This window comes from Thrips palmi, unplaced genomic scaffold (genome assembly GCF_012932325.1).
Source record: "Thrips palmi isolate BJ-2018 unplaced genomic scaffold, TpBJ-2018v1 HiC_scaffold_19, whole genome shotgun sequence".
NCBI lineage: Eukaryota > Metazoa > Arthropoda > Insecta > Thysanoptera > Thripidae > Thrips > Thrips palmi.
The window spans coordinates 11,995,493-12,020,438 of NW_023144628.1; the positions used below are offsets into that span (position 1 = coordinate 11,995,493).

The 24,946-nt window shown below is 39.0% G+C and overlaps 4 protein-coding genes across 7 annotated transcripts in view; 2 read left to right on the plus strand and 2 right to left on the minus strand.

Moving 5' to 3' along the window:
- The first annotated feature begins 64 nt into the window (after positions 1-64).
- LOC117646138 (eukaryotic translation initiation factor 2 subunit 1) lies at positions 65-2,012 on the plus strand. The gene is made up of 6 exons (XM_034386864.1): positions 65-225; positions 535-780; positions 854-1,076; positions 1,154-1,386; positions 1,472-1,587; positions 1,667-2,012. Exons 2-6 carry the CDS (start codon positions 543-545, stop codon positions 1,847-1,849), a joined length of 993 nt encoding a protein of 330 aa, XP_034242755.1. The 5' UTR covers positions 65-225; positions 535-542; the 3' UTR covers positions 1,850-2,012.
- Positions 2,013-2,389: 377 nt separating this feature from the next.
- Positions 2,390-19,878, minus strand: LOC117646135 (inositol hexakisphosphate and diphosphoinositol-pentakisphosphate kinase). The gene is given in 29 exon segments (XM_034386858.1): positions 2,390-2,829; positions 2,921-3,023; positions 3,547-3,714; positions 3,903-4,613; positions 6,186-6,233; positions 6,320-6,507; positions 6,595-6,686; positions 6,776-6,835; positions 6,928-7,045; positions 7,148-7,300; positions 7,302-7,463; positions 7,562-7,704; positions 7,795-8,021; positions 8,107-8,315; positions 8,414-8,648; positions 10,775-10,897; positions 11,159-11,256; positions 11,329-11,517; positions 11,605-11,691; positions 11,767-12,152; positions 12,234-12,335; positions 13,402-13,476; positions 14,126-14,280; positions 14,380-14,470; positions 14,544-14,684; positions 14,758-14,937; positions 19,332-19,445; positions 19,648-19,714; positions 19,823-19,878. Coding segments are annotated over 27 exon segments (4,656 nt in total). The 5' UTR covers positions 19,428-19,445; positions 19,648-19,714; positions 19,823-19,878; the 3' UTR covers positions 2,390-2,513.
- A 278-nt stretch (positions 19,879-20,156) lies between these two features.
- On the plus strand, positions 20,157-22,163 carry LOC117646137 (origin recognition complex subunit 4). Its single transcript, XM_034386863.1, has 7 exons — positions 20,157-20,387; positions 20,476-20,650; positions 20,753-20,904; positions 20,978-21,301; positions 21,385-21,519; positions 21,604-21,756; positions 21,863-22,163. The coding sequence occupies exons 1-7, from the start codon at positions 20,157-20,159 to the stop codon at positions 22,022-22,024; spliced, it is 1,332 nt and encodes a 443-aa protein (XP_034242754.1). The 3' UTR covers positions 22,025-22,163.
- LOC117646139 (ITG-like peptide) overlaps positions 22,153-24,946 on the minus strand; it is a 53,220-nt gene continuing 50,426 nt past the window's right edge. For all 4 annotated transcript variants that reach the window (XM_034386866.1, XM_034386867.1, XM_034386870.1 and 1 more), the window contains one exon: positions 22,153-24,884. In XM_034386866.1, coding sequence (XP_034242757.1) covers positions 24,732-24,884 — 153 coding nt within the window. In that variant the 3' untranslated portion in view covers positions 22,153-24,731. The remainder of the gene's footprint in view (positions 24,885-24,946) is intronic.

Consider the following 24,946-nt stretch of genomic DNA (forward strand, 5'->3'; position numbering starts at 1 on the left):
GGACTTCCCTCAAACCGAAAAGCCGCGGGTCGAAGGTAGTTACCAGGCCGGTCGGTAGAGCGCGCCACAAGCCAGCTTCTTGCTCTCCAGATGGCCGTGAGCAGTGGCAGTGTAAATTTCAGTGGTTCTGCCACATGTTGTTGTCCCGTTAACCAAATATTTGGTGCAATTTCCTTCGAAAAAAGATTTTTATTTTCTTTAAGACGTAGATCTGCAATTCCTAAAGTAAGAAACATTTTCAAGTGCTCACTTCTTGGCGAATGTTCATACATTACTGTCTGGTAGAGCAGACCGGATTCTTTCCGCATAACCTATACTTCATATATCGGACCTTTCGTCTCATGTTTCGCTTTTATACCGATATAATTTTTTGTTATAAGTTTGTAAAGTTCTATGACGTGGCCTACCTTGTGTAGTCCAGATCGCTTCTACTCTTGCATCCATAAAAAGTGTTGCATCAGACTACTTGTCAGCAGCATCTTGCAGTGGTGCTGTAACTTGTGATGAATGCTGATTGGAATGTCTAATTTGCAGCCCTCATCATGCCGCTGAGTTGCCGATATTACAAGGAGAAATACCCGGAGGTGGAGGCGGTAGTTATGGTGAATGTTCTCAGCATCGCTGAGATGGGCGCATATGTTCACTTATTGGAATACAACAACATTGAGGGCATGATCCTCCTATCTGAATTGTCTAGGAGACGTATCCGATCAATCAACAAACTTATCAGAGTAGGAAAAACAGAACCAGTGGTGGTTATTCGTGTTGACAAAGAGAAAGGTAGGCATTGTACTGTAACTTCACCGTCACTTAGCAGTTGAGATGGGTTGTCTAACAACTACCTCGATTTCAGGGTACATTGATCTGAGTAAGCGGAGAGTGTCACCTGAAGATGTGGAAAAGTGCACAGAAAGGTTTTCAAAAGCAAAAGCTGTTAATTCTATCCTTCGCCATGTTGCCGAGCTTCTTCACTATGAAACTGATGAACAGCTGGAGGAACTCTACCAGAAGACAGCCTGGCATTTAGAGGACACTCGCAAGAGTTCAGCATACGATGCATTCAAACAAGCAGTATTGTAAGACATGGAAACAACTATGGTATTGTTTGTCATTTGTTTTCCAGATTCTGAATGACTGTTTCTTTATGTTTCAGAGATCCATCTATTTTGGCTGAATGTGGGTTGGATGAAAAAACTCAAGAAGTTCTCCTTAGCAATATCAAGCGAAAGCTGACCTCTCAAGCTGTCAAAATCCGCTCTGACTTTGAAGTTGCTTGCTATGGCTATGAGGGAATTGATGCCGTTAAAACAGCTCTTCGTGCTGGTTTAGCCTGCTCGACTGAGGAGTTGCCAATCAAGATCAATCTAATTGCTCCACCTTTGTATGGTACATACTTTGACACTAGCAATTATTCTATAAATCAAAATGTTTTACATTTGTCAATTATTAATTACAAAATTATTTGTTTCAGTCATGACTACTTCTACCCCCGAAAAGGCTGACGGTTTGAAAGCCCTGAATACAGCCATTGACCAAATCAAGGAGTCCATTCAAAGCTTGGGAGGCATCTTCACTATGCAAATGGCGGTAAGTTTATCCTCTTGATCCACTCACTTGTAGCTTACCTTTTCAGTTGAGGTTCATGCTATTTTCTTATTTGTTGCAGCCCAAAGTGGTCACAGCTACAGATGAAGCTGAACTCGCAAGACAGATGGAGCGTGCTGAAGCTGAAAATGCTGAGGTTGCAGGAGATGATGATGAAGAAGAGGAGGATGAAGGCATGACTTACAACAGTGGGGGAGAAGAAGAAGATAAAGATAAGGAGGATGTAAATGGGGTGGAGGATTGAAACTTATAATATTCTCCAATGTTTGAATTTTTGAGTGAGAGTGAGGTTCAACTTCACAGTTGTGCCAATGAATTTCAACAGAGTTCTTGCTCATCTCAAGTTGGTTGTCACTTTTTTTGTTTATTAAAAATTATGTTTAATAAATTCTTACTCTGTGGTAGCAGTCATCTATCTTTAATGGGCCCCTAAATTCAAGTTCATAGATAAAAAATTTAAAATTCCTCAGCTTCCCGGACATTAGCCTTGCTCTCTAATAACCGATTGATCAACTTCATTTGGTGTAAATCCTAGTGTTTTTATAGACCCTTTTTTTTTATGGACAGAATTGACCTTGATCCAGTAATTGGGAGTCTTGTGAACAAAAATTAAGTTAAATGAACAGTTATCTATGCTCAAAAAAAATAAATTGAAACCAAATGTTGAATGCATTTCCTGCTTGAATTAATCTTGTGGGAATGATACCGAACAAATGCAACAAGGTTTCCTCAAATGTGATTATTTGATTGTGAAATGAGACAAAGGCATGCAAAAATAAAAATATTGATGCAGAATATGTAAAATATATTACAAACTCAATACATTCTATAAAATACAGTTAAAAGCTTTCCAATCATGATCACACTTCAATAAATCTATATATTTAAAAAAATAGCAAAAGCTCTAATCACTTTTTCTTCAAATTTTCTTCAGATATAACAAAACCTCGTTGTATTGAACTACTGTCTGTGAAACTACTGGCAACAGTAAGAACGGGAGTTGATTCCTCCTTTTCTTCATCTTCTCCGGTTGACTCCCGATACAAGCCCGGCGATCCTTGTTGTACAAAGGAGTGGTCCTCAGTCGGACGCTCTCTAGTAATGTTGACTGGATCACTATGAGAGGCATGAACTGTTTCATCATCTTCAAATTCTAGCTCTGAACCAGCAGAGCAAGGGGTCAGGTCTCCACTACCAGCTCCTTCCAGTCCCAAATTTCCATAACTGGAAAAAGAATGCACAAAAGCAAATTTGGAAAGGCTGCCAAACAAATGAGTAGTTCAGCTCTAAATAAAATGAATTTAAAATTACTCACCCACAAGTTGCAACTCCCCCACCTTCACTTCCAGCATCACCACAAACGTCAACCCCACAATCATAGCCTAGAGGCTCATTACTCCACATACTCCAACTGTTACCTATGAGGAAAACACATAAAAAATCCAAAATAAGAAGAAAATCAAATCAAACATGTTTGTGTAAATCAGTATTAGGTTTGTCAATTGCACCTGAGGGATTCTGATATTAAAAGTTCAGGAGGAACTAGAAGTGACACAGAAGGAAGCAAATTTTCACATAAAGCTAAGGCATTCAGAAGTGTTCAAAGAATTGCCATCACTAATTTTCACTGTGCATTGATAGCATTAGGCAGAGTTAAAGTATAAAGCAGCCCATTAGGCATTGTGAGATTCAGTTCCATCTTCCTCTGGAATCTTGTCAGTGGAATGTTTTTTTGATAAACATTCTGGCTGAGAAGGGACTTGAAGGAGGCTAAGGCTGAATCTGGACAAATCGGGGGAAGCTCGTGCTAAAGAGTAATCACTGTCATGGGTTACATCTGAAATGCATGTCACAGGTTCTGAGTTTTATGCCAATCATTGACAGTGAGTAAGCAAAAAAAAAATTGCTGGTAGACAGACGACCTACTTGCAATCCACTTACTTTGAGGCGTTGGGGTACTTGGTACTTTTGGAGGCGATGGTATGGGTGTCTTCTGTTGGAGTGAAGATGTCATAGCATCAAGGAATCCATCTAGCTGCTTCATAGACAGAGCATTATGCAATGTTTCCAAGGGTCGTATGGGTGGTACACCACCACACCCATCTATAGCTGGAAATTTGAAAAGAAAAAATTTTACGAAACGTAACAGGTGCTTGAGAAACAGTAAAATTTAACCGAAAAAAATATATATAGGTAGTAATAGGACAAAATTAAAAATATAATAAAATTAAGAATAATTTTTAAAAAGTGACTGCCAGGTACTGCGCCCTGGGCTTCCGCAACAAAACATTCTTTACCTGATATGGAGGGTGTGCTGGGGATCATGTCTCGAAGATTCGGGGCCGAGCTGGAGCCCGAAATGACGGCGGTGGAGAACAGGGAGCTGGTGGAGCCACAGCCGGGCTTCTTCTGCTGGACCACGAAGCCCCCGCCCGGGGAGAGCCCGAAGCCGAGCATCTTGAAGTAGCTCATCTGGCCGGAGACGCTGTGCCGATGTCGCCGGACCAACGCGCGCTCTAACAACGCAAGGGAAGCGGAGGGTGGGTTCGCATCAGGGTAGGGTAGGGGCAAGGCAGGAGAGGACAGAGAGTGCACGAGAAAAGGGGGTTGGGAACCGGGCAAGGGCAAGGATGAGTTCTCGGGACAGGTGGTCAAGTAGCTAGTCAGGGGGTGGGGGTGTGGAGGGGCGGGGAGGCTCAACCTTTTTGGTTGAGCCTGTCTTCGAGTGGGTGCGATCAATGGGGTAGCTATGTCAGAGTCCTGGCTTGAATGAATGCTGCTGGTTGAGCTGCTGAGACGCTTGCACAGGACCAAGAGCTGTCTCTGCTCAGGGTTGCTTCCGTCAGGGGAACTAGGGGAGCTGGTGGGCTCGGACGTACTGGGGGGAGGAGGGGAATCGGGGTCTTGAAGAATATTGTCAGCAGAGCTGCTAAGACGTTTGCCTCTGCTCTGCAGAAGGGGCAAAAGATCTGAATGCTTGATGTATATCGGAAAAGGACAGTTCAAGTCTGGATAGTGATGACCACCACAGGAATACAAGGGATGAGTGTACAGTTAATGAGTATTTGAGGTCAGTTAAAAAGCCAGGATGAACAGACAAAGAGGTGTGTGTGTGTGAGAGAGAGAGAGGAAACAAAAGAAACAGAATTGTAAAGCGAGATAATGGGCAACAGCAGCTACTTCCATAAAAAATTTAAATATGAATAAAAAAGAATTTACAGAAAATTTGTAATGACTTTGAACCTTTTGAATTGGTTACAAATTTTTTTTTAGAAGGTTTGAAATTTTTCCAATAACAGCAGGTTTTACTTACTGAAATGTTAATTTGTTTTAAAGAAAAACAGCCAAACATAACAGAACAATAACAAATTAGTTGAGGAACTATTATTCTGTATTATAAAGAACTTTAAATCATGCGCACAAACTTAGAAGAGAAACCAACTGCACTTGTTAGAAGTAACGCTGTGGTTGAGCATGCAAGAGCAATGCATGGTAGCACGAAAGGAATGGAATGAGTGCTGAGGTTATGGAGTGGAAAAAAAAGGGGGGACGGTGGGACAGGTCACCACACACCCTCTCACAACATTTTAGATGCCAGCTACCTGCTGCCTTTCAGTTACTTTCTCAACCAAGCACACAAATTCCCCAAGAGAGAACATGTTGGCTAGTCATTTAAAACGGAAAGAGAGCACAAGCTGGCATGAGAGGATTGTGGGACCAATTTAAGAGGGCAGGTTGGCCCCGGCGGGCACCGGCACGGACGTCTCCATCCAGATGAGCTCACGGGACACACAAACAAACACAGCAAACACCACTGCACCAATTGCCTCATGTCGCATTTTTGCTTGATTCAAAGATCAACAATTTTGACGCAAAAACTGCTGTGCTATCAGACCAATAGCTAAGTATTTCAATCCATAAGGCTCCTTTCTAGAACCATCCATACATCATTGCAAAAATACGACCAATTCATATTCTGTGGTCAGTGAAATTTTAGATTTGGAACTATCTTATGAAATAAGTGATTGCCCACGTCCCCAATATAGGAAACATCGTAAAATGATTATGAAGTGCATCCTTAGAAGCACTAGCACTATCAGTGTGCCAGCAAAGGCACTAGAAAGTAAAGAAGAAAAAATTCTAGGTGCACAGCTTTAAGTTAATAAATATGAATTTGGGACTCATATTACTAATACAGAACATTGTTAAAAGATTGAAGCAAACAAGGTTGAAAAGGAGTGCAAGTAGCGCTGCAGTAGGCGCTTAACTATGCATAAGGAAGTTAAAGTTTCAACATCAACTTGAAGAATTAGTGATAAAACTGAGCAACAAATGAATAGATGAGATAAAAATGTTACAAGATTAAGTAAATTGGCAATGTCTTTTCAACACCATTTCATTTATCGTGGAGGATTCAGATGATTCCACCACATGAAACTGTCAGAGTGATATTCTGAAATGCTTACAAAATCATCCTACATCTTTACACTCAGCTCAGAGGCAGAAAGCACAGTTTTAAGATGAACAAAAGAAGATCATGCGGCACATTATTAACGAAAACACTCCAGGCACAGCCTTACCTGGCTTATTAACTGCATCAAGACTCTGGTGGAGCATCCTAGACTCAGCTGCAAAATTAAACAAAAGACAAATACATAAATTTTGCATCCTTTGGTAAAACAAATCTCTTAGTTCGGAAGAATATATCTATTACCCGTTCCATGGGAGGTTGTTGGTTCAGTTCTTGCCTGTTCAAAGCTGCGGCTTCTGTGTTCAGTATCTACCTCATTTTTAGGTGCACCTGAGTACGAACTGCTATGTTGTGGATCACCTTCTTCCGAAATATCTGAGACAAGGCGGCTGGAAACATTACCACCACTACCTACCCTACTTGGGGACACTCTGTGTAAAAGAACCACATGGTTAAAATTTGAAACAAAGATGAGGGATAGTTAACAGAATAAAGAACTTTGGCTTGGTTGTTCTTACTTAATTGGAATAGGTTTAGAAACTTTGATGTTGGATTGTTTTTCTCCATCAATTGGTACTGGCGGAGTAAGCTCCACTTCCGGAGGAATTTCCTTAAAAAATTACAAAAAAAATCAAATTACTGTAATGGATAAATTGTTTTAGAAAAATGGAAGAAAAATTCCAAGGAGTATATTTGTACCGGTGGTTGGGGTGATCCAGATGGTAAGCTGCCATTATCTTCCTCTAATTCAGATTCCTCCTGTTAAAAAAAGACAGGGAAAAAATTGAAATGACATGTGCAACGCAGAATTACAAAGCAAAACAGCATAAACCTTTTAAGCCTGTGCTTACCAAATTGGAAGGCTTATTAGATTCATTACGGCTATGTGGGCGAAAACCAGGACCTGGAGGAAGATTCTTCTGAACACAACAATTGACTCCAGGGCTGAAGTGGAGCTCAACATGAAACCTTCAAACACAAGCAGAAAAGAACAGCAACACAAGAGTTAGTTTAATTATTATTATTACTGCACAATAATTATTATTATTAACAGCTTCACTGGAAACACACCTTTCCTCTGAATAAGGATCTTTGGTTGGATCCTCATATAGCATGACAACAATTTGGGACATGTAATTCAGTTCTGAAACCATGCTCACATATTCCATAGCTCGCCTCCATTGCTCATCTTTCACCTCCTGCCAAAACAAAAATTCAGCAAGAAATAAATGAAAGCCGTTTAAGAGCATTATACAAGGAATAAGGTCTTACATTTAGTAATCCACCAAAACGAAGCACTGTAAGAAGTGAGTGAACATGACTTTCACTTGTGAAGTACAGTCTTGTTCGCACATGCCTTCCTGGACTTGAAACACCATGCGAGTATCTAGGAAAAAAATAAATTGATATTGTCACTTTTGAAAATTTAAAAAATAAATGAGACTATGGTAATAAAAATTGAAGACACAAAATGATGTAACAAACCTAGGATTCAGCCTATTAACAGTAGCTTCTCCATCACATTCCTCCTCAATATTTCGCTGTAAGTCAGCTCGAATTTTCTTCAACAGAGGAGTGCAAATACCTTGACCTATGGCTAACTTTTCCTGCTGTGTTAGACCATATTCCTGAGTATACAGAAAATAATAATATTAAAGAAGGTAAAACAAAAGCAACCATAGGAGAAAATAGTAAGAGACTTGTCCAAAAATCTTCACCTGAGGTATAACAATATCGGCCATGTATTTTGCATACATGTACAGTTCTTCTGCCTGCTCAAATTGCAAAGTATGCTGGTTATGTTGAAGATCATACTTGATACAATCATAAATGTCAGGAATTTTAGAGATGTCAAATTTCTTGTTTTTCGTACTGAAATCTTTTTCAATCTTGCCCCATCGGCGTCCCATAAGTTCCCATGTCTCCCCATGGTAAAGAATGGCATCTAGAAAAAGAGTTTAAAGATAAGGAAAGGGGAAAAAATTGAATAATAGCATAATACTTACAAAGAAAATAAAATAAATAATCACCTCGTGTTTTAGGGTCATCTCTCTTAACATGGACTATTTCCACAAGCTTCTGTATCAAGTCCTGCATCCTCTCACAGCAAGCAACAGGATTCTTTACAAAATCAAGGGCTTGATCTATACTTAGGGAATTACATGGGTTAATTTTGGCTCTGTCATCTGAATTAAGTTCTCGATCTTGCTGCATCAGCTCGTTCAGCCTCGATTTTGCTCTGCAGGGAAAAAACGGGAAATATACAATTGTATGTATATGAAAGACGGCACATAAAATAACACAGGTAACAAGAAAAAAACAGATCCTTCCACTTACATGTTTTGAACCTTGCTGGAATCACAGTCATTGTCTAGAAGTCCATTAGTGTTGGCACTCTTCACCATCTGGACCAGGATTGGTGTCAACTCTCCTTCCAATGCCAACAGTCCTTTGGCAAAAGCTGCTGCTGTCATCTGAACACGTCCCTCATCGGACGCATATATCTTGAGATCATGGCGGTACGTTGAATGGAGTCGCAGCAACCCCAAACCCTGCGTGCCTGCATACTCACCTGTGTCCATCAAATGTTCATCACCACACTCCCTTCAGACTCGCAACACAATTGACTCACTGCCAGCAGTTTAGGTGAGGGACATCAAATTTAAAAGCCAGTTAAGCTACCTATATTTCCCGATTAAAAACCCCACAGGCAGCCAGGGCAACATTGATCCAACCTTTCTTTTTCTTAAAATTCAAGCAATTCTTTTTTTGCACGCACACACATTCACACACGTCAGCAAAGGGTACGAGGAGGCACGGATATTAACAGATGTTAATGAACAAGTGAATTTTGGGAGGTTGTGAGAAACAAAGTATGAAAGCTGTGCGACACACCGGGAGACACCTTAAGACAACATAATATTGAAAGAAGAGGGACACAAATTCTTTGCTCTGTTTTTAAAGTGTTTTCTACCTTTGAAAAATGCAGGATGTGTACAAGAGGAAAACACATGATTTCCAGATTAAAAGTATCAAAGGAACTCTCTTTGATGGATACTTGGGTCTCAAAAGCCATTTGTGAATAAGAAATTTTAAAGTTATAGTAATATCTGTACACTTGCAATTCATGCAACCAACAGTACTAAAGATACCATCACCACTTGACAGTGCTAGCAACTTGCCTTAACCAGGCTAGAATCTACAGAATTTTTGTTAAAAGTCCCAACTTGTATTATTTATGAAGGGTTAAATTTTTTGATGCAAGCTAGAAGCCATAACAAGTAAACATTAGCCAAAGTAATTCAGTTATAGTTGATTGTTGAGCCAAAAGGCGCAGCAGCTTTAGGCAGCTAGCTGGTATGACAGAAAGGACAGGACCCACTTTACACACCATGCAAATTTTGCACAAAACAGTGTGGCAGGCATGACAAGTGAGTGTAGGCCCTTTTTGGTTCAGTACAGGTGACGAAAATGTGATGACACAGTGATTGTTGTGACTTTGTTAACTTGAGTAGTTGGTTTCAGAGACCAAACTTTGCACAAGAAATCTCACGTAAAGACCGATTAAAAAAAAAAAAAAAAAAAAACAGCAGAATGTAAGGCAAAACTTTTCATGGCTATAAGGAATAAACTTGCAGCCAAAATGCATTTGGCATTTTTGCTAAATTAAATAGTATCTAATCAGCGAGATTACTCTAAATGTATGTACACATCTTCTACAGAAAATGCAATATTTTTAGCATAATATTTGTTAATATCATATCTTCAGTCGGCAAAAAAGATGGAATACAATTCTCGTTCTTCCACAAAGTGTTAGTTAGCAATAAAAGCAAAATACAGTCAACGATTACTCTATATTTGTGTTAAGAAGCTTCTCATTGACAAAAAGGACGTGTACCCTTTGATAGCAAGCAATCAGGCATAGGTATAGGAATGGTAGGGGATGATTAGCTCAATGACAGTTAGTTAAGCCTTTCCTTCAGTTTCCCATTCCTAGTTTACACAAAACTCACATACAATCCAACACATACATCGGGAAGAGTTCCAGGAAGAGCTCAGCAGCGATGTCTTAAGTGGTGTGCGAGTCCCCCAGGGGGTGAGATGAGTTCCAGCTCTTACGCTTCAAGACTAGTACAGTAAAACTCAAAACCTGGTTACTTAATATATTGCACTCGAACCATCCAAGCTTCACTCATTAAGCAATAGAGGCTACGAGCGCTCCACCTGACGCCCAATGGACAGGTCACTGTATAAAAAGCATGACGTGCATGTGCACAGCACTATAAAGTCTCAAAGTGATTAATGCCTGGAATTGGAGTAACCATGGTTTTCTTTTTGTCTCTTCTTCATTATTTTTGTTTTGTTTCAAACAGATGAATTGGTACAACATGAATAACGTTGAGACTAACTTAGAACTACTCAGTCGGTCCCAAGATTTAACAAGTTGAAGATAGAAAAGGCTTAAAGCCATAGTGTAGGGCTTTCAAAGCAATCATATTTTAAGAAATTTATGTACATCATCAGAAAACGAATGATAACATTCAGGAAACAAAGTATGTTCACTTGAGGAGCCTCAATTCTCAATTTCAAACCAAAGCTTGATTAGAGAACACAACTACTGTATTTGATTAAAATAATCTCAGCATTGGGAAAGAATCAATTTAGAATGTAGTGAATATGTACTAATTATAAGCTTACCTTGTCCTCCAGGATACATGCACCTAAATATTCGACCTAATTCTTCTGCCTGGATACGGCCTGCAGGTGTGAGTTCTCCTCCCCATTTTAAAATTAGAACCAATGATGGTTCCTTTGGAGCATCTATCAAATTCAAAGAAAGCAAGAGGAAAAATTCAATGAGACCACATAGGAAATGTATTCCATAACAGGATAATAGTGCTACTTCAAACTGAAGCACTCCTGAGAAAATGTTGAGTCAGTTGTAATTTAAAATGCAGCATTCTCTTCTGCACCATGTGCAGGTTATCACCCAAAATATTGACTTCAAACAAATTCACAGACAAGCGCCATGATTGATATATTACATAAAAGCTAAAAAATAAAATAAAAAAATGTTCGTACTAAGATCTGTACCATCATCGCTACTTGAACCCCTTGGCCTCCCTTTGGGTTGGTATTTCATCTGAACTTTACGATTAATTCCTGAGAAATGTCCATACCTGAAAGAAAGGGAAAACAATGTAGGATGCAAAATGAAAATTAATCTTAAGATCAACAAATTTTGAACTCACATTTCCAGAACACTTTTTAACTGTTCCAGTTTCCCCCGCTTCTCTTCTATCTCACAGTCCGCTGAATGTGTTTTAATATCACAGAGTAATGACCGAGCTATGTCCAAGATTTCTTGCAGCTGTTTGGGTCTCTTCAATTTTACATGACCATGTTTGTACCCATCATACTTGGCAAATATTTCAAAGAATCTGAAAAAATTAAGATGGATAAATAAGTATAAAAAACAAGAATTTTGAAAAAAATGTTATTAAGTTTTTTAAAATATCTGAGCTTACTTAGGATGACGAACTTCAACTTTCATTTTCTGCTTAGGTGTTCTGTCTCCATGCCGAATGACAGCTACAACACATCTTAATTCCATCCTGTAAAAAAAAGTCAGTAAAAGTTTGTTTAGATTGAAAAGAAAATTTCTAAAATTATCTAAAATTTTCACTTACATTTTACCAAAGGTTGTAGGCACAAATGGAGGGTCATCAAGCTGAAATGGGACAGACCATGGAATGTGGAGAGTAGGAGCAAGTTCCCGAAGGATCATGTTCCCTAAAATTTTGGCAGAGTCGTCATAGTATTTGTTTGAGTTTTTGACAAAGCTAAATCCATTAACATCACATACATAAGAGCGACCATTTGCCCTAAGTAGATCAAAGCCACAAACAGTCTGCTTAAATGCTAGACAAACTCGCCGAGAAATTAATTTCTCTGCATTTGTTAAGATAACTGGGTATCTAATCTCCTTTCCTTCAGAATCACGTTCCACTTTGCCATCAAGAGCTGGAGATTTGCGAGCCTCAGCATGTGCATAGTCAGGTCCCACAGTATAGACCTGACAACAAATTTTTAAACAAATTCCATGAAACTATATGAATGGAGTTTATCACACAACAAAAGAAGGGAACCATCCTACCTTGACATCAGTTCCATCAGTTGGCATAAAATCTTCATATATAAAAGAACCAGTTTTACGCACTCGTGACTCTGGAGAGTAAACACTGCTACGGCTCCCAATCTAAAACAGAAAATAACATATTTTCTTAAAACAATTGTTTACCTCAATGTTAAAAATAGGAGTTCCTTTGTTCAAATGTAAAATTTCAGTGGAAGTTACTAAAATATAAAAAGCATTAAATCATTTCAGAGAAAACTGAGGACATATTTATTCACACTCATTAGTAAAAATTCTTGAAACTCCAAAGCTACAAACTGATTTACTTTCATCACATTAATAGAAGCAGAGGCACACAAAAAGCTTTTTGTATAGAAAGCCACATTCTGATTCAGAAGCTTATAAATGGGGTAACAACATACAATAATGATGCCACTGAAGTCTCCCAGCTGGAACCATAGGCTAAAAGAACAGAATTGCTTTGTGTTTATGACTCAGGTCCACAGAGTTCATTGCATTTGAAACAATACAATCAAAACCAGTGAAGTATAGAAAATTAAGCTTAAATACGAAAATCAATTAAAACTGGATGCAATCCCAGAGGTATAGTAGCTCCACTTTGCACCACTTAGTGCAATAACATACTGAAGTCATGCTTGTTAAGTCTGCAGAGTCATAGAAAAATTCCTCTGAACTGAAAGCAATTTTATTGTATCAATATTTTACACCTATTGAAAACCCTTGTAGCAAAATGTACAGCAAACATGCGTATTTCTGTTACATTTGCCAGTATCAATCACTGCAAGTGAAACATAATCGGGTCTTTAAAAAATGAAGAAGGAAAGAGAGAAATGCAGAAGAAATATGAAGATACCTGACACTAGAAATTTGCATTTCAGTTCAAAGTGAGTAAAACCTTGTACACTATGCCAAACAAATTTCCATATTCTACAAGGCAAAGCAGGCGTTGCTTGCAGATATAAAATTTATGACAAGGAAGAAATCAATCTTGTTGGCACTTTTAAAAATTAGGAATAAATAAAGTGTCGTAAGGGCATTGCTTTGAGAATGAGATAAAATTTTGGCACCATGTACAATGAGTGAAAGTATGTCATAAATTGAAGGACACTTTGAGTCTAAATGCATGATATGAGCCAAGCATTAAAAAAATTCCTTAAAATAAACTCACAACTACAACGTTGCTTTTGCGGGGCAGCTGTTGTAAGCAACTCCTAACCTCCCCTGCTTTCTTTCTGTGCGTCGGCTGAAACAACAAGCACAATACGCCAACTATCTGATTTCCACTGCATCCTTAACTTTTTCTTTTTTTCATTCTCTATTGTGACTACTTTCCCTAACTAAAATGCCACTAAGATTTGAACCCTTTCTTCCTCCTCATTTTAGTCAAGAAAGTCATATACCTTCAGCACCTACAGCCTAGAAAAAATAAATGTGGAACTGGGGGGCATGACACAGATGAAAATGTGCTCATTCAATTTTACCTATTTCTGTGTGAACAATGGGAAAGTTAAATAAAAGCAAAGAGAACAAAAGAAAATACAAATTTTGAAATTTCTTGTCGAGCACATGAAAAACATGATCAAAAGCTTTAAAGATTACTACTGCATGATAATGTAGGCCACAAATAACAAAGCTAAGCATGCACAAAGAGAGTTTACTAGTTTACAACATACAGCTGTTTCCAAAATACTGACGCTGAAAACCTTCTATAAGCAAGGCACTTATGTATAGATGTTACTTTTGCTTTTAAAAAATAGATGTATTTATCTGGTATCTAGAAAGAAGTGTCTGGAAACCTTCCATGCACCAATTACTTCCTCAGTCATAAGTTGAAACCACTCTGATACTTTAGAGTCACTAAGACCCATGCTCTTACAGGTTCAAAACCTTACCTTCCTGAAGAGTCTCTGGCTGCCGCCCCCAGCTGAAGTTGGATAATAAATATAGATGTTGTGGTCTTCTGCAGATACAGGCTTTTCTACAAAAGGCTTGTTGAAGACAACACCATTGACTTCTACATGATCTTCTGACTCTACCAACTCATGATCTAAGAAATCAAGCAAATTCATCAATGGATACACAACACAAGACATAAACATGACAGCATTGGAAAGACAACAAACATTATAGATAATGAGCCACTTACGTTTAGGATCAGGTGAGTCCCTATCTAAAACAGCATATCGTGGTATTTCAATACCATTGGCAGCTAAAATGGAATAAACCTTCCTCCGATCCTAAAATATAATTTAAATCAGTAACAAACTCGTATAATAGATGGTATAAAAGATCCAAAACAAGTTCACATACCTGAATATCATATTGCATGTGCAGATTATTAATAATAAAAGGACTCCTAAGTTGTGAATACTGTATTGCCTTGTCCAAAGGAAATCCTTTTGAATGGAATGATATTAAGCAGTCCACCAATGGCCATTCCTCAACAGGTTTCTGTCACATTAAACACAAATTATGAATAAACAACCCTTTTAACCAGGGAAAAGACAACTATGACTTAAGTCACCTTTAAAATAACTTCTTCAGGAAATACTATCATTTTAAGATACTCAAATTCTCGTAGCCTCGTGAGTATCTCATTCATGGGCTTTGATTGGGACTTTTTGGCCATAGCACAGATGCCAACAAGCACCTGATTGCCCTCATCTCCGGACAGTTCATCGTCGCCTAGTTCGGCGAGATCTCCCTGGAGAGTTCAAAAAGACATCATTATCCGCAAAACAACTCAACAGACAAGTGCAGGGCTCTCAAAGCCAAGCCTTGACAGTATGTACAGGAAAACAAGAGAAAACGACGCCCATTCTTCCTTAGCTAGCCTGTCAATCTGTCAATCAAGTTAGGTTCCAAGCGGTATACCTAAGAGCTATCATATTAGTTAAAAACACACTTCAGATGTCTAATCTTAAGTACGTTTCAATCTCACTACCACACAAATTCGAACAAATTAGAATTAATCCTAATGGCTACGTCACCGGCGTCACACTTCTGTTTTGATTTCCAGACTGGTGTTTGAAAAGCCAATCCAAGTAGCGTTTATCCATAACGACAATGGGATTGCACGCACTTTAAGAGAAATTCGAATTTAATATTTGAAAGTGGATTTATTGTTTGTCGGAAGATGAATGGATATAGGGGGCCCGCGCGGCGGAGACTACGAGAGGGAAGCCCCCGCCAGCCCCCACCCCTCCCCCCCGCGCGTAGCGGAGGGAATGCCATGGAAACGGTGAGAGCCTCTGGATCCGACCGACTTGTCCCGCCGCCAAAGCGATTTATGTTCAGCCCGGTTCTGGCCGCGATCCTGCTGGCGCTCGACATACAGTGCATCATGTGAGTGCCGTGCCTGCTTCCAACTGACCCAGAAGTCCAAGTACTCCTCTTTGGTGATCTGGATTTGCCGCGAAAACATGGTGCTCGCCGCGCAAGCCGCGGTGGGATGCGCGCAGCCTCGCAGCCAAGGCACACGGGCCGACGACGTTGACAGCTCAAAATGACGGGCTAGACTATCGAGAGGCGACATGAGGAGAGAGCATATACTCGAGCGCGATGAACTGGGGGTTATCAGACGAGCCTAGGCTCTGAGTCTGAGCTGGCGCCACGCGAAACGCTTCGAGGTCACATGCAGGGGACAGCAAGGTGACAGACAGGCTGCCAGAAAGAGGGAATAACGATAAAGAACGGAGAGGGGGGCGGCACTGCAGGCACAGCAGTGACGACAGGCACGACTTACGACCAGGTTTTTTATGACTCGGATGCACTCGCAGGCCGTGTGCCACAGGCTGCCGGCTTCGAGCAGAGCGAGCAGGGCCATCCCTGGCAATGTCAACACGGCCCGCGCCGAGGCCGCCAGCCGCCCCAGGGCCCAGGCCCCAGGGCCGCCGAGGTGAGACGCGGCCCGATAGAGACCCAAATAGTGCCCCCACCCCTAAAGGACTTGGCTCGTCACCAAATGACCATCACAGAAGTGTGCTTTTCACGCCAGCGTATTGGGAGGCTTCTCAATTTAGCACGGAGCTAATGGGATAGGCGGGAAAAAGGCCAGCCCGCTAACGGCTTGGTGTTTGAACCCGAGCCTGTTCCTAACTCTGAAACGACGCGTACCGCTTGGATTATCTCTGATCACGCGACTCTGTGTCTACTGCGGCAACCGTCGGTAGTATTCGTGAGCTACTCTTACTAAAATTTCAAGCGCGCGCGCACGCACACACACAATAGACAGGCACAATTAATATTTTCGAAGCATCATTCAATGGGACCTCTGGTCACACAGCCAATCACCAGCATTTCATCAACACCCAAAATGACGTCACAAAGCGAACAGCATACTTTTACTATAGACAACATTGGTTGCGACAAAAGACCACACGCATGCAATATACAACAGCCAGCACGGTGTCCACACGCTGTTGGTAAGCCCGACAGGTCCTTGCTGGCTGCAACAGAGTTCAAGAGGCACGTCCGTCGAACACTGCATGCAACAGATTTGATAAAATATGCCATTCAATAATACTAAGTTCTCCAAATGTGAATCTTGTTAAAACTTGTTAAAAGCAAGCTATAAACCTCACAAGAAATGATGACAAGCCGTTCAATCAACACAAGTTTTTGTATGTAAAGTTACAGGAACAAAAAAAGCAATGCATAGGACACAGACCAAAGCTTTAAGGTGCTGATGCTTTGGGGTCTGAATGGTGAAACAGGCTCAAAACTAGTCAATTAATAAAATTCTTCCAGCATTTTGACATTTTGACGTGTGTGAGTGATAATACATTATTAAATTTGTAACTGTATACAGTGATACGTTAAAACAATGAACTGAAAGAAAACGGGGAGAAAAAAAAGCACCTAAAAACAGAACCAGAAAAATATGGGAGCAAAAAAGATCAAGTCCATGGAGCCCACATTAACACAAATAACCTTAAGAAGCCAGACCAGATATACTTAGTTACCAAACTAGATAATAGAAATTTCTACAATTCAATCATGAAATTACTACGTGAAACAATATTACGAACAAATAAAAATCCAATAGGATACTCAATAAATGTAAAAATTTAAATCTCACCAGCATATAATATCTCATTGACTGTACAGAATGCATATAAGATGCACACATTTTTAGTAGGCTTGAAACCAACTGTAGAAGTATCACTGGAGCAGCTATTCATCCATGAAGCATGCATGGAACCTGGTTCACCACAAAATTGTTAGATGATTAATGATTGTTAACCATTGTTTTTATAAACAATAGCAAACAATAAGTTCCCTCCCCCACATAATTCAAGCAAATCCTTAAACAAAACAAGGAGAAGCAATTTTGATGCATATTAGTGCTGGAACCACTATCTTCAGAATGAAACAATATTTTATAAAACCACTAATGAGACAAAAAAGTTTAATAAGATTTCAGAGAATTTATTTTTTGGTAAAGACACTGTAGCTTGGATTAAATATTACTTATGAGTAGATTTGGAGGATGTACAGGTTAACTAAGCTTCTTGTGAGACAGTGCATCCAGACTTAAATGCTAATTGACATCCACCAATTAACGAAGACATCCAACATCTCCTGCACAGCAAAAGACATGACACGCAAATGGACACTGAGACAGATTTGAATAGGAAAACACATACGCATTCTTCACAGAAAACAACTTCCTTTTCATTGCTTCTCCAACGTTTCAGACGCCACCACCCTTTCCACCAATTCCACGGATCCATTGGACTGGTCAAATAAAATTCAGTAGTCTTTGAAACCAAAGAATGAACAACACGCCCACACACTTTCACAAAGGCACAATAGATTCATTCCATGGCAGTTCTGCAATTCAAAATAATTCCATTGGGGTCATTACAAGAGCACTGTCAGAACCAAAGACACCTCAGAATGATTGGGTTACTGGAACACTTTAGAGATTTGACCACATTACTTGTCCAAACTAAGATAAGAGGAGGCCAGAGGCGGCAGGGAGCACAAAACGAACAGCAGTTCTTGTGGAGCACTTAATAGAAGAACATCTTCCTTCCTAAACAATAGAGATAAGGCAGGCAAACAAGCTGCCATGCTGTTCTCCAATGAGAGAGGAAGACTAGAGAGAAAGAGAAACTAAGAGAGGGAAGGGGTGGGGAGAAGGACTGGTGGAAACCAGTAGCAAGGATACAGCACGACAAGGTGGAGTGACAAGAGACAAAACTGGCCCTAGATACCCACAGCCAAAGGAAATTTTCAAAACATAACCACATCAAAATTTTGAAGGGTAAGTGAAGTGTTGAAGGATGCAAATCTAAAGAAATAGAACTTAAAACCACAATTCTTTTTCTTAAATTGTCTTTTTGGGGCTTAGTGTTTGTCAGAGCTGTTATGCAAAGCAACTTGGTAACAACACACAGACACACAGCAAGTGATTTTTGTTCCAAACAGAGGAAAAGAGAAGCTGAAGACTAATTTAAAAAATCAAGATTTTTTTTGAAGGAATTCCTTCTTTTAAATAGGAATTGGAGAGAGAAAAAAAGTGTTTCAGATGCTGTAAGCACTGTATGATAAAATGTTTCTCATTTCTTCTATTTTATATAGAACCATGCATTGCACCATGAAAAAAAAAAAAAATCAAACATTTGATTGAGTAAATAATTCTGTGCTACCATGTGGAGCCAGTAAGGCTCTGCAGTATTGTCGATATCCACGATATACACATCTGGAACCGAGCTCAAGTAATGATCCATCACCAGCACCACTGTTGAGAAATAAAACAACTACTGAAGCTCACTGGAGTATTATACTATATTATTATATGTGATCAGAAAATATGGAAAACAATATTGACAACATTGTTTGTGGTGACTGCAAGTAACATCACTAAGTTCATTCTATTCTGAGCTTAATACAGAAAAATTTAATTAATTATGGAAGCTGAAAACCCATATAAAGACAATGGAAGCATAAGACACAAAATGATTTGTTTAAGAGAAAAATAACCAGAAGCATAACACATTATGCGCCGGTAAGTTTTGGGCTCTTGCAAATTTAACATATTTAGGGTAGTAGGACATCGAGAGGGAGAAAGATTGTGAACAGTCCACTTACCCGATGGTTCACCCGCACAGTAGAATCACCAAAATAAAATGCTGGACGTGCTTTCTTCAAACCTTGATAACCGTGTTCTAACTCGGTATAGGACATTGCTCATTGTTATGATGCCTGAAATTAGAGAAAAACAATGATGAACTAAAGTGTCGTGACAACTGCAACCCTTATTCAAGCGTGGTTGATTGTTTGACTAAAATTCTTTATTTGAACCTCGTGCAAATTTAAACTTGTTTGAAAAGGAGGATTCAACCCTTGTCAAGTAGGAAACATGTTTAATAAAGTGGAATCATGAGAACACATCAAATTGACCCACCTCCAGCCTAACCCTTGCGCGATATCTGTATTAATCGACCAGAACTCATTCACTCATATGGCAGAATCTAACAGCAGAAAACAAAGAACATTGAAATTATTCACTGAGAAGATTAGAGAGTAGTGGACAGAGCGTTGAAAACTGACAATCAATAGACATTTATTGAACGTCGCACCAGAGAAAAAAATCAAGCAAAGCAAACCGAATAGGTGTTATGAAAAACTCAGCGTATAATTTTCTCATACTCTCCACCAGAAGTTTTGCGCGGGAATATTATTTGTTTACATCCGTGGGGCCTGTGCACTAAAACTAAATCTCTTTGTCAAATCACACTGTCCCTTGTGTTTCTTTGTTGATGGTCGTTTAGAAATACGTTAAATCTCTTTCGTCACTTAAATTCGTAAATTCAAGACCGCTTCTTGAGATTGATAATATTCGTACCGTTGTCCTAACCTACTGTCATTGACGTTTTAGCTGTTGCAAGCAGACTGATAAGTTAATTTAACATAATGTCTCGTACACCGAAAAAGCCTAAAACTACTACAAATGTCATCAAACCTAACGAAGTACTATCCATTCGCAAAATAGTTAAAAGTCAAATCTTGGATCCTGCTTCAAATCCTTTTCGAGGCTCTCCCAAAGAATTTTCTGATGTTCTGTATCTTTTCCGGCGTGCCATAGAAAATGGTGAAAGTAATTCAGCTCTTTTGATAGGCCCAAGAGGAAGTGGCAAATCAACTGTAAGTTTCGTTTTGTAATCACACTGTGAATAATTTTCAGTTGAAAGCCCGAAATAGCAGACACTTTATATTGTGCATATTGTTTCAGCTCGTGGAGACTGCCATCAAATCACTTCAAGATGATTGTGAAGCTTTCGATGATTCTGTTATAGTTCGGCTGAATGGCTATGTACATACAGATGACAGGCTTGCACTAAAAGGAATTGCCACACAATTACAGCTTGAGAATGCAGTCGGGGACAAGGTCTTTGGATCATTTGCTGGTAATTAATTATTTTGAATTAATCTAGCGTACAGCAACTTTGCTTATGTCTTATGAAATGGTCTCAAATTCTGTGTTAATTGTGGTTTTATTTGCTTGACAGAAAATTTGACATTTCTTCTTCAATGTTTGAGTCAGGGTGACCGAGAGCATTCAAAGTCTGTAATTTTTATTCTTAATGAATTTGATCTCTTTTGCCATCATCAAAACCAAACATTACTATACAATCTTTTCGATGTAGCTCAATCTGCCCAGGTAACCCTTATAATCTCCTACACTTACAGGATAATCTTTCAACTGTTCCTAGAAAAAATAATCTTTGTTTCAGGCTCCCATTTGTGTGCTTGGGATTACCTGCCGCAAAGATGTTACTGACCTTCTTGAAAAAAGAGTAATGTCTCGATTTTCTAATCGTCAGATTCATCTTTATCCCCAAGCATTTGAAACTTTAGAAGAGGGTGTTCGCAATCGCATTCAGTTATGCATTAATTTACTCTCATTGTCTTCAAAGGACAAAATAAATATTAGTGCAGCTACAGTTGCTCATTGGAATGCAGAGGTGGAAAGCCTTTGTCATAATCCTACTGTTACAGATTGTTTGAAACAAATGTATTACACTTCTAATTGTGAACGAACTTTGAGAAATTTTTTGGTAAGGTCATGTGGTGTGAGACAGTGAATGTTCTCACTAATTCAGTTGTATTGCCTTGACTCTCTTTGGATATCTTTTTGCAGCTACTTGTAATCTCCAGGCTTGATGATAACAAGTTGGAATTATGTCCTTCAGATTTCTCAGAAGTTTCTAAGCAGTTGCATCGAAATCTTCGTGTAGCAATGGCCGAGGGACTCTCTGTACTTGAGCTCTGCTTGGTAAGCTTTGTGTGTTTGCAGTACTATTTTTAACTGCCCTTACCGTTTCATATATTGAAATTAATCAATTTCTCCCATCTGCAGCTCATAGCCATGATGCATCAGAATGAAATATTTGACTTTGCACCTTTTAATTTTGAAATGGTTTTTAACCGTCTCTTAAAGTTTGAGCAGCACAGTTCCAAAACGATGAATGTAGATAGACAAGTAGTTTTCAAAGGTTTTGAACACCTTAAGGTAAATATTTGTGTTAAAAGATTGCACAGATCAAGTCAACTCAAACCTGTTTTGCCTAATTCTATGTTGTGTTTTTTTTATCCTATTACTTTCTTTCTTCTCCTAGGCTTTGGAGTTCATCAAACCAGTATCTTCCTCTAGTCAGGTTTTGAAAGAGTTTCAAATGTTTAACCTTATGCTGGTTACTGATGAAATTAGAGAGGCTGTTAACAACTATCAGGGTCTTCCCACTGAGGTGTCTCAATGGGCATTTTCTGACTACACTTAGCTCCTACATGTAATAATGATGCTGTAGGTGTAAATTTCTTGGGTACTTCTTTTGCATCTGCCCCTGTGGTTTCATCAATTCATGTTCCGTGTTGTACCGAAGAGTAAGTTGGAAATAAAGAAGAAATCTGGAAGATTCATGTAAGTTTTATTTTTATTTGCACATTGTTACATAGACACTTTATCTTCAGAACCTTAACTGCCTACTTACAGAATACAGTGAATGCATTTTCTACATGTAGCGTTTTGTGGCACACATAATTTAGAATGGACCAAGTGTTGGGGCTCATTAGATCCACCCTGTGGAATTATGATGCCACTTTTATCTAGCTCATTTTAATGTCTATCAATAAGCATCTAAGAAACTATACAGAACTTGAAAAACCAGAGTTCTTTCCACATCTACCTTCCTTGCATTTCCTTCATCCTTCATCCTTCCTCCATATGTTGAGGTATCTCATTCTTTTGTACCTTTGAAACCAGAGCACAGCAAATAGATAAAAGTGAAATAAAGGATGAAATCATGAGGAATTGCATGGCGTCTTTTTATTAGCTGAACATGAAAACCATAAAAGAAAAACGATAGGCAAATACTTGTGCCCCCACAAATCTATCCTGAGCATACTGCATAATTTACAATGCTAGGTTATTGTGGAGTTGTGTTGCAGCTTTAACCATTACATAAAAAAATATTTCTGTTGTTCTCATTTTGCTTGCACACTCATTGTCAATCTAAGAATGTTAGGCCAATCTTATTTTCAATTTTTTAATTGGAGGGAAGCACTACTGATTCAAAGCCAATTAGTAGATTCTTCAAAGAAATTAATTGCTTCATTTTGATCCAACCTTTTTTTTTAGCAAATAACATTGGCTCGGCAAATTTACCTCTTGAGTTGCTGATAATTAATTTACAAACCACCACAGTACTTCCTGATATAATAGATCTATACAATGTCATTCCTAGTTTGTGCATGAAACACCCCATAAAAACATCAAAACTTTCCAATAAATGTTAATGATATGTAATCGGAAGTCTTTCAGTTTTCTTTAAAAAATGATATGTGTTATGCAGTTAATTATGGCAAATCTGAACTGCCTTTGCCAGGCAAGAGGCCTGACTAAAGGCAGCACATTCAATTTAGGCTAGAAAAAATATCAAGTCTCATAAAACCACAATAATCCTAAATCGTATTTAAAAAATAAAAGTTGAATCTCATGTGCTGCAAGGCAGAGGATTTGTGCACAAGTAAAGGAAAGTAAAAGTAAAGCAGTAATGATTTCCAAAGGTACTCCAACCATTACAGCTTGTCATTCCCCAATCCTTGCAGATATTCTCTTCATGGTAGTTTCCTTTTAATGAGAGCATTCATGACCAGCCGTTGTTATTTATGGTCTGATGATGTTCATTCGAATTGAGTTCTGTAGGATATGTTTACAATCACTTAAGAAAAGAGTTACCAATACAACCTATGAAAACAACTCATGAAAATATGTTGATTATACACATACAGTTAAAAATCTTAGCCAAGAAAATCTGGCAAGCAATAGGATAGTTTGAGATAAGAGAGAAAAATCGACCATAAATTATAACATTCACAGTGTGAGAGGAACCTAAAATCTATATATTTTAAAATGATAATCATTTGTTTGTTTGTTTTATGTAAGATCAGCATGTTTACTAAGCCTTGCCATGGTTTCCCACAGAAATTACACCTATGGTTTTAGAATAGCAGATAGGCATTGCAAAGAAATATGATATGTTGTTCAGGAACACCAGTGCATTCATACCAAATAAAACAGCAGGTATAAAAGAAACCGCCTTCTGGTGATGTCTCCTTTTGTTATATTCAGGCTCAAAGATGATGATCTTTACTTCCTCACATTTGCTTTTTGATAAATTTTATGAAATCTCTACTCAGTTTTCAATCTAAACACATGTTTGCATTGAAAATAATGGGACATCAAAATAGTTTTGCTCACAATTACTTGAATCTATAACATATGATATGTTTGATCAATAGGGTGCATATCCGACAGAGTCCGTCTCTCACAGTCAATGATGTAGTGCTGTCAATATGGCTTTGGGCACATTTTAAACTCAAGATAAATTACAAGGGCCTTAGTACAGCATTGCTCATGGCTGTGTTTCGTACTGAGATTTTCAGTTTTGCACAAGATGACACCACATCATTGATCTATTCAATTGCCTCATTTCTTTTTATATTAACTTAACGCCTCAAGTCTTATCATCTCTCTTAAATCGGATAGATATGTGCCAATGATATGTCTTACATCAGAGTCATACTACCAATAATGAGATGGTAATTTTACTCTTTTGCCCTATAAATGTGGGATTACAGAAGACTGTTGTATAATTTTTTTTAAATTCCTTGTAATGTAACAGTAGCAGCACAAGGTATTCTACTGGTTATGACTTGCCATAATACATCAATTAAACTTACTGCCCTGGATCAAGGCATGCATTGGCTTTAAGGAAAGCAAGCAAAAACAAATCTTTGCGCACTTGGTTTTTCGTTCTTAGATCTACGTAAAAGAAATCGAACGGCTCATTTTTGCTGCTACTGTCACACACGTGGTCTACTCTGTGAGGGGGAGGGGAGAGGATGTAAGGGGAAGGTCCGGGTAGCAGGAGTGAGAGAGTGAGGTACGGGGGGATGATTCTTCTCTTTCTTGCTTCCTCCTCCTCCTTAACGCCGGATGTGGTTGAAGGCGGCAGCACCGCCAGTGGCGTGCCCGGTCAACCGCTTCTCGCCCGCAGTGTGCTCGATGTCGAGCTCCTTGACCTGGTCCGAAGCCACCGGCCCGATGCAGATCAGGGGGTCCTTGAAGTAGGAGCACACCTGGCACACCGAGCGCCTTAGTACCATTGCACCAAAGTCGACAAAAAACTTGTTTGGTTTCA

Bases quoted from the DNA above. Each gene is read 5' to 3' on its own strand.
- LOC117646137 (XM_034386863.1), top strand. From the start codon at position 20,157: ATGTCTCGTACACCGAAAAAGCCTAAAACTACTACAAATGTCATCAAA. The intron at 20,905-20,977 runs GTAACCCTTATA...TCTTTGTTTCAG, and splicing joins ATGTAGCTCAATCTGCCCAG to GCTCCCATTTGTGTGCTTGG. The intron at 21,302-21,384 runs GTAAGGTCATGT...ATCTTTTTGCAG, and splicing joins GAACTTTGAGAAATTTTTTG to CTACTTGTAATCTCCAGGCT.
- LOC117646138 (XM_034386864.1), top strand. From the start codon at position 543: ATGCCGCTGAGTTGCCGATATTACAAGGAGAAATACCCGGAGGTGGAG. The intron at 1,387-1,471 runs GTACATACTTTG...TATTTGTTTCAG, and splicing joins AATTGCTCCACCTTTGTATG to TCATGACTACTTCTACCCCC. The intron at 1,588-1,666 runs GTAAGTTTATCC...TATTTGTTGCAG, and splicing joins TCTTCACTATGCAAATGGCG to CCCAAAGTGGTCACAGCTAC.